The sequence below is a fragment of the Phycodurus eques genome, chromosome 8 (genome assembly GCF_024500275.1).
Source record: "Phycodurus eques isolate BA_2022a chromosome 8, UOR_Pequ_1.1, whole genome shotgun sequence".
Classification (NCBI taxonomy): Eukaryota; Metazoa; Chordata; class Actinopteri; order Syngnathiformes; family Syngnathidae; genus Phycodurus; species Phycodurus eques.
Window position 1 is genome coordinate 4,055,932 of NC_084532.1, and position 9,754 is coordinate 4,065,685.

A 9,754-nucleotide genomic window follows, 5' to 3' on the forward strand; every position below is an offset into this window, starting at 1 on the left:
TGAGCATTTTTGGTAAATAGGTTTCTGGGAATTTTTCATGATACAGTATATTTAGGCGGCACGGTGAAAGACTGGTTCAGCACATCTGCCTCACAGTTCTGAGGACCGGGGTTCTAATCCCAGCCCCGCCTGTGTGGAGTTTGCATGTTCTCCGCGTGCCTGCGTGGGTGTTCTCCGGGTACTCCGGTTTCCTGCCACATCCCAAAAACATGCGTGGTAGGTTGATTGAAGACTCTAAATTGCAAAGGTGCAAATGGTTGTTTGTTTATATGTGCCCTGTGATACGGCTGGCAACCAGTTCTAGGTCTACACCGCCTCTCGCCCGAAGATAGCTGGGTTAGGCTCCAGCATGCCCGCGACCTTAGTGAAGATATACCATATTAAAGCTTGACACTATCCAACGGAATTAAATCCAAATAAATATTCACTTCTATATGCAGTCATACGTACCCCTGTCATATTGGAATGGAAGTGTAAGCTACACCTTTTTCCATAACCACTAGGTGGCGGTAGGCATATTAGAATGAAAGTGTACACTTTTCTCATAACCTCTAGGTGGCGGTGGAATTTTTGAATGAAAGTGTGCCGCTTTTTCATAACCTTTAGATGGCAGCATACATTTATAAAATGCGCTTCTCTTTTTCATTTTCTCCTATACCTATGTATAATGCGCACTATTGACTTTTAAAAAAAAAATTGGGTAGAAAATGCGCATTATACACGAGAAATTAGGGTACTTCTGTTTGACCTAGTTTTGTATCGGCTTTGTGCATATTTGGCTAAGACCGCCCCTTTTTCTCTGATTGGTTGCCTCCGTGTAGAAGACACACTTGTGAGAGCACACGTTTATGTGGACAGTGCTGGCTCGAAGCGGAAAAGGAAGATCTTTGCTAGTGACATAGATTCTTAATCACCTGAAATATCTGAAGATCAGGAATGCGTGGGCGATTTTAATTCCTATTTCACGTTTACAAGAGGCATGATAGAGATAATATTTTACCTCACACATGGTGTAAAGCCTGTCGCACAAAAATTAAATGTTGCAAACACCATCTTAACAACTTAAGGATTCATGTTAGCTGATCCACCCTGAGTTACACACTACACTGACCAAGGAAAATGCACAACACGACAGCGCAGCTAAGACATAATTAATTTTGATTGATTGCGCGACGGCGGCACGGTGGACGACTGGTTAGAGCGTCAGCCTCACAGTTCTGAGGACCCGGGTTCATTCCCCGGCCCCGCCTGTGTGGAGTTTGCATGTTCTCCCCGTGCCTGCGTGGGTTTTCCCACATCCCAAAAACATGCATTAATTGGAGACTCTACAATTGCCCGTAGGTGTGACTGTGAGTGCGAATGGTTGTTTGTTTGTATGTGCCCTGCGATTGGCTGGCAACCAGTTCAGGGTGTACCCCGCCTCCTGCCCGATAACAGCTGGGATAGGCTCCAGCTCGCCCGCGACCCTAGTGAGGAGAAGCGGCTCAGAAAATGGATGGATGGATGATTGCGCGACCCTCGCGAGGATAAGCAGTGAAGAAAATGGATGGATGGTTTAATTGAATTATTTGTTTCAAACATGTAATGCCATCCAAAAAAGAACAACAAAATAAACTGGATTAAAATAAAATCTTCTAAAAAAAAAAAATCTGGTAAATTACATTTATTCGAAAAGGAATAGCAAGAAGTAAAACCTATTTACTCCAATCTCTATCCCAACTTCTTTATGATTCTATATCACTATATCTGTCAACAATTCCATGTAACTCAGACAAAGGGAAGAAAATAACCCAGGTTTTAACAAACGATTTACAGCCACATTCTGTAGTGGACATCACCGGGTTTCAATACTCGTGGAGGACGCTGGAGCCATGACACAAAATCCCTTCACGAAGCCACTTTACAGAAAATCTAATACCTTGACTATTAATGAAATGATGTAATATCACAGCCAGAGCTAAGGTCCACTCTTAAACTAGTGTGTGCAGTTCTGTTGATTTTGTTTCTTGAACGAAGTGCCTGCTGCTCTTAATTTTATTTTATAGATTAGATTTACTACATATTGTAGCACTGCGGGTATGGTTTTTTTTTTTTTAATATGACCATGTTAACACCACGTGTAGGCTAGGTTAATTTATTTCTATGATTTAAAGGGGAACTGAACACAAAAAAATTTAATGATGCCAGAACAAGTCAAAACACAGTACACTGATTAATATTGCATTTGTGGAATAAAAATTAAACACAATCATTAATCAAATGTTGGGGCATGCCATGTTAGGCAATATCATTATCAGCTACAGACGAAGTGCCTTCGAAACTACAGTACTGCATTGCCTGCTATTACAGCAGGCCATTGAACTATCGGCTGACAGATTGTTGAAAGGGATGGATTTAATCATTTGATCCTTTGCACACCAGAAGAGTACATCAAATTCTTGGTGTGAAAGTGGTCCGCAATAAGGAATCCAGATATGCTCACAACTTGGTAAATACGTGATACCATTTATGATTATGTTTTATAATGTACCTTTTGTTGATTTAATGATATTGAATACGTAGCTGAATTGCTGAATATTTTCAAACTCTATATGCATCACAGTCACGCAAATTTGCACTATCACAAGAAAGAAAAGATGTAAAAATGGCAGCCCCCATAAGTAAAAAGAAACAATGTTTTAAATTTATTTTTTTAGAATAAATACTTTGTAGATTCAAGTAAACAGCAGCTGATAAAGAAAATGTGCGCATTTAAAATATAATGACATCTTGGGTTTCGTTCCCCTTTAAGTCATAGTTAAACGTTTAATTATGTAAAGTGGGAAAAGGAAGCTTGAATCTCACTGCTTGTTTTATTCATACAAAATAAAACCATAGTAATAGAGAATCAGGTAACATAGAAAATTATGCTGTGATACTGAATCAAATTGAATCTTTGACATTAAAACATGAGACCAGTGAATCAATTCATGACAAAGTGATGGTATACACCTCTATCCAAATCGCATAAAATGTGATGTTCTAACGAAAGTCATGTTATTGAAAACAACACTATGTTCCTTGTTTAGACTAACCTGCAATTTTTCAAATGTGCAGTTTATGCTTGGAAAATCTCATGGAAAGTTCCTGCTGGAAAGATTATCAGAATTTTGCAACCCTAAAGAAAGGTATGAAAACACCTTTGTCATTTTTCCCTAAATAAATACTATTGTATTAAAATATATAAAAAATATATGGTCCGCCTGACTTGATAGGTCTGTGATATTTAGTTTTTATTGTTTTCTATTTGTTACCTAAATCAATGTTAAGGTGTAGATTATAAAATGCTGCAAATGTCTCCAGTAGTTAAGTGCTTTCCACTGTATCTTCCTTCCAAAGTTAGATTCCTGTGGTTTCCTTCTATTGTGTTGTCAGGACAGTGTCAGAGCATTTTCACACTGGACGAGCCAAACCAAAGCTCCTGTTCCTGCCGACAACAGCTGCCATGGCAGCACACTGGGAGGTGTACTTCAGAGGTGCCGGACACTATTCTAAAAAGGTGAAAATAACATTTTGAGCTGTTTGCCCCATTGTGCATAGATACATGCGTAAGAGTGTGGCTGTTGTGCTGGAAATGTACTGCACCAGACAATAACACAACACTACACGTATCTGGAGACTGACAAGGCCAACTTAATTAGATCGGAATTGGACGCTATAAACAGCGCGTTTTAGTCACTTGCTGACATTTGGAAACACAAACAATACTGGGTGATATGATTAAACAAGGAGAAAATATGTGAGTATGGGAATCTGTAATGTTTTATGTAACGTGTTTTCAAGAAATCAGCAACAAATCACAGAGAATATCATCAAAATGAGTCTCAAATTCCTCCACACCACTTGAAACCAATCCAATTATACGATGCAAAGTCAATTGTTGCAAAGCTGACACACATGCATTCATTAAGTGTAGTTTTGGGAAAAGCTGTAAATCTTGAGTTTGCGCAGCTGGGGGTGAGGGGAGATCGCACTTCAGTGCACTGCTTCAAACGATTGCTCAAAACAGTGATGAAGTGCATGAGAAAGGACATCAACCTGCCACCAGGAGGTCCAATATAGTATTAATTCTGCCCATTTGCACGCAAAAGTACAGTACAATCTTCATCCAAACCACAACACTACCTCTCATGACGGTTTGTCTTCCCCATCACTTTATCAAACTCATTATTCACAACATTCATTGACTACACTCATCAGATACTTTGTTAGGTACACTTGCTCAATCTAATAATGAGATTCAATACAAGAGCTGTATACAAAATCCCACTTGCGCTGCACTATACAGTGGTTGCATCACAAACTACAACTATAGTTGAACTACTGAAGATACAGTACAGAGTAGACCAGTCCAGTACGTCGCATCAAACATTTACAAATACATAATGCTTGTCTTCTTGTAATTGGTGTGATGTATACGCCACAAACGGAAGAAAGCACTGGAATACAAAAGGTTTGGTGCACACGAGGCGGGTACTCTGCAGTGTAGTATGGTCCGGGTTTCTCCTAGCTCTGATGCCGGTCAATTGTACATTCTTATTTGCGGAGTTGGAAGAAACTAAGAGTTTTTAGCAAAGGCGTTGGACGGAGTCTACTTACCCTTATTCTTCTCATTGCAGCCACGATCTCCACTCGACTGCTCGGTCGTGTCACATCCAGACTGCCGATGTACTGTTGTCAACAAGTGAAAAGGAGCATATTAATAATAATAATAAAAATGTAAAAAAATAAGAAAAACTCCATTTACTATGATGTCGAACACTTTATTGTGAACTTGGGCTATTCTCGTTTTCGTGGCAAACTTAACTAGATATGCGCCACAAACTGTATCCCTCTCTGAACTAGCTAACATTTCCCAAAATCACTTCAATCAAGCGCATATTTTTGAGGGGCTTGTGTAAACAGCAATTTAGCCTTGACATGTATTAGTTGGCTTCCACTATTTTTAAAGCAAAACGAGCTGAGGAAGTGCTATTACACTGAACAACTTGTTACTTTTTCCACTTGGCCGCGTACCTTTGCCTCGAAGTTGATTCCATGTTGGAACGCTTCCTCGTTGTGGAGCGGGATCCTCAAATCATGTCCGTCATCCACCAGGTTGTATTTGGTTTTCACGGGCATTTTCAACCTATTTAAAAGAATACCAACGCGTCGATGCAGACAGGAGTAAACTTCAAATCCGGTCAGTGCATGTTCCTCATCGCAATGGTCCGTCCCCAGCACTCCAGCGGCGCTACACCAATGCCCTCGACAGCGACGGCGACTGGAGGACCCGAATGGCTGCCGTGGTCTAAATAAACAACCACGAGAATAGTTGGTGAAGCGTAGCGGCTTTCACAGGCGGGTATGTTTGACTTCGAGTGTCTTCTAACTAAGCCGAGTCCTGCCAGTGCCTCCTGTCTGGAGTGACTAGACCCCCCCTCCCTAGCCACACACCCGCGCCAGCATGGAGGACGGCGTCCGGCCATTCCAGCGGTTTTCATTCGCCCCGACCCACCATGGCACTCTGGAGGAGGGGCCCCACTTGTGCTACCGCACGCCCCCACGGACGTGCACGGGAATAGCCGGAAATTTCTTTCCGGCACTGGGAAGGAGTGGCTTCTGTAGCTCCGAGGTAAACTTTGCCTCTTTATTGCCAAAGGTAATCCATTATTCAGCACAGTATTACGTGTGTATTAACAAACGACTGCACTACTCATGCAGTTTGTGTAATATGGTGACAGAGGGGCTCCGTTTTAAACATAAGCACGCACACATGCACACTGTCTTAATTGATTTATCGTATTTATTAATTGTATTAGTTCATTGTAATTCTTAATTATGTGCTCTACTGGTGGGTAGTAATGCGCTATATTTATCCAAAATATAACAATAAATAATAACATAATCTATAGTATATAGAGTATAATAAAATATTAATTGAATGTACAAATATCAAAGGTCAGGTGACGTATGCAACATAGTCAAGGCAAAGAGAACCGAGGCAAATAAGACATTTATAAATTAGATGACAAAACCCCAATGCTGCTAAAGTTGTTGGTGAGACACTGAGTCTAGTGTGTGTGTGTGTTTGTGCGTGTATTTTGTGTGTGTTTGTGAGTGTGTATGTATCTACATGTTTGCGGGGCGTCAGACTTCAGGTGGGCAGAGGACAGAAGATGTAGACGGGGCAGAACTGGCAGAGAGTTCAGCTTCCTGACAGCCTGATGAATAAAACTGTCTTTGAGTCAGCTAACCCTGGCACGCAGAGTCCGCAGTCTCCTTCCTGATGGCAGCAGACTGAAGAGGCTGTGAGATGGATGGGTGCCATCCCCCGCTATGCGGAGAGCTTTGCGGGTGAGGCGGGTGCTGTAAATGTCCTGCAGGGAGGGAAGAGAGGTACCAATGATCATCTCAGCCGCCCTCACAATGCGATGGAGTCTTGCGGCTGTATGTGGTGCAGGCTCCGTACCACACAGTGATGCAGTTGGTCAAGATGCTCTCTATGGTCCCTCTGTAGAACGAGCACATGATGGGGGTTGGGGCTCTGGCTCTCTCAGCTTGTGCAGGAAGTAGAGACATTGGTGAGCTTTCTTGGCCAATGATGAGGTGTTGCTGGTCCAGGAGAGGTCCTCTGTGATGGGTACCCCCAGGAACTTGGTGCTGCGCACTCTCCACCGGAGGACCGTTGACGTTCAGGGGAGCATACTGGGAGTTCGCTCTCCTGAATTACACAACAATCTTGTTGTTTTCCACGTTCAGGGAGAGATTGTTATCCAGGCACCACCTGGCCAGGCGGCTCACCTTTCTGCTGTAGTCTGTCTCATCCCCGTTGTTGATGAGACCCACCACAGTTGTGTCGTCTGCAAACTTCATGAAGAGGTTAGGAGCTGCATGTCGGTGTGCAGTCATAGGTCAGCAGGGTGAAGGTACCGCTTATCCTGTTCAGGGTCACGGGGTGCTGGAGCATATCCCAGGTGACTTCGGGCGAAAGGTTGCCAGTAAGTTACAGGGTTACATGTACAGTAGACATGGATAACCACTTAACCTTACATTTTCATTTTCACCATCACTGAGTGGGAACTGAACCCACACTGCCTGCACCAAAGTCAGGCAAATGCTACACGATCAGTGACTGCGCTGCACTGTTTACGCCATTACATTAACTAAAGTAACTTTTTGGATAAATTGTAATTGTCAGAGTAGTTTTAATGGAACATACTTTTTACTTCTACTTGATTCTTAAAAAGCAACACTATTTTTACTCTGTTAAATTGAGCTACATTCTTCTTGCTACTTGTATTTTTATGTATTCATTTTTGCTTGCCTGATCTATTTGTCATCACTATTTAACATGGCAACATAGCCACTAGTGACACATGACTCTATTTCACCAATCAAACAGTGCCGGGCAGTCACATGACTGGACACACTCTCTGTAGCCCAACATAGAAGCAAAGTTTTCAACATGAGTGACTAATGTACATGAAGCTTGCAGAAATCTATATTTACCTTACAGACTCCGAAAAAACAGCATGCAATGTGCTGGCATCTGTGTCTGCCGAAACATTTTGAGATTTCAGCCTCCTCCACTTTGAACTTGAGAAACATACAAGAGGCTGTCTCAATCTGCGTTTGAAAAATGTAATGCTCTCTGGAATCAAACCAGCAGGTCAGCCACAGCATGTGGATGCAAATCACAATTCCTCTGATCCAGTCAGGCCAGTTGGAGCTCGCTAGTCCTCACTGTAGAAAGAGTTGCGCGCATTCCAAAGGAGCAGAGAGAAAATGTAATCCGCAATGTATTAACAGCACTGAAGATAAAAGTGTAAGTTGGCAACCCTTACATTGTTTTTGAGGAATGAATCCGATGTCATTGCTGATGAATGGGGGTGAGTCCACCATTCGAAGTTCATATGATAGCAAATTATACTTATATACAGTAATTAATCATCTCTGCCTGGTGAGCCTATTGTGCTTTTTCGCAAATGTAAACAAAGTTAATTTAATTATTTTACATTTAAAAAAAATGGCAATATCTTGCACATTCCTATTTTATATTTTTAGCAACTTGACGTTGATGTGCTGATTAGAAACTAAATTAATCAGACGTTATTCAACATTTACTCCATATTTAAGTAAAAAAATTTCACTGGATACTTGCTAACTCTTACTAAATTAAGTATTTGGAGGACAATTTTTTTTGCTTTTACTTGAGTCATATTATTCAAAAGTAACAGTGCTTTTACTCGGACAACAGTTTTTAAACTACTCTACCCACATCTGGTCAAGCGGGGAGTTAGAGGGTCAACCACAGGTGACATAAATTATTCAATATATTAGCATAATCCCAACTAGAAAAAAGATATTTCATGGAAGTATGTTGAATATCTATGCTATTCCTCAGTCACATTCACATAACATAACACACTTCTTACTGAAGTGCTATTGAGAGCCCACCTTACATGGAATCCTTGGATTCCTCCATTATACACGCAGATGACTTGAAAAGGCTCTCAAATGTGAAAGTCTAAAAATTGGTTGGCATTGAGACTTATTTAAGGGTCTTTGAGCCTGACACAGAGCCATCGTCAAAAAGGCTGGACAGTGATGTTGAAGATGAAGAGTCAGAGTTTATTCAATTAAATATGTACAACTTTATTAAGTTCGATTTACAATTAAATCTGTCAAAATGTCATGGTTTTTAATTTTATTATTTTGCCTGCATGCCTGCTTATGACAAAACAAAATGCTTATGTTCACACAGCAAAACTTGAAGTGTTAAAATTTCAGGGTTACATTTTTGGGAGGTGATTTTAACTCCCAAACTATCATTTTAACATTGAACAATTATTCTGATTTAAATGGTTTCCAGAGTAGGGGTTATTTCACAGAGTAGATCACATGGTGTGAGATTAACTCTTCAGAGATGCATTTAATTAAGCTCCACCTTTGCACTTGCGCTTCTTCAGTTTGGAGAAAGACGGGTCAGTGCCATTTTCCTACTCCTGGATGTTCACATGGTAAATTATGTTCAAACTTACTAAAATGATGATAATTGATGCTGTGAACTGCAGTAATATGAGAACAATATATGTTGTAACGATGGTGAAAGCCTTGCTACTCCCAGCATGCTTTGTGGTGCCCAAAAAGAAGCAATGTTCAGCTTCAACTATAGTTGCATCGTTTTGTTTCAGCAAACATTGTAATAAGCGTGTGTTTAGTTGGCATTTTTCTTCAGTGAAACCAGAACTGTGTGTTTTATGATGAATAACGATCTTCCGGCCATGTTCGCTGCATAACCAGTGTTTTCTAATGACTTACAAGCTATGTAACATTTATTATTCCTATTATATTATATATACTATATATACTGATACACACACACAAACACACACACATATATATATATATATATATATATATATATATATATATATATATACACATACATATATATATATATATATATATATATATATATATACACACACACACACACATATATATATATATATGTATATATATGTATATGCTCTGCGATTGGCTGGCCAATGACAGCTGGGATAGGCTCCAGCACGCCCGCGACCCTAGTGACGAGAAGCGGCTCAGAAAATGGATGGATGGATATATATATGTATATATATATATATATATATATATATATATATATATATATATATATATATATATATATATATATATATATATATGTGTGTGTGTTTGTGTGTGCATA

At 40.3% G+C, this 9,754-nt stretch overlaps 1 protein-coding gene across 5 annotated transcripts in view; it reads right to left on the minus strand.

Moving 5' to 3' along the window:
• LOC133406105 (carboxyl-terminal PDZ ligand of neuronal nitric oxide synthase protein-like) overlaps positions 1-5,459 on the minus strand; it is a 137,089-nt gene extending 131,630 nt beyond the window's left edge. For all 5 annotated transcript variants that reach the window (XR_009769026.1, XM_061683410.1, XM_061683412.1 and 2 more), the window contains exons 1-2: positions 5,056-5,459; positions 4,639-4,710 (exon numbers count right to left, since the gene is read on the minus strand). Coding sequence is in view for 4 of the 5 variants with exons in the window: in XM_061683410.1 (XP_061539394.1) it covers positions 4,639-4,710; positions 5,056-5,160 (177 nt within the window). In the remaining variant the exon portion in view is untranslated. The remainder of the gene's footprint in view (positions 1-4,638; positions 4,711-5,055) is intronic.
• Positions 5,460-9,754: the final 4,295 nt, after the last annotated feature.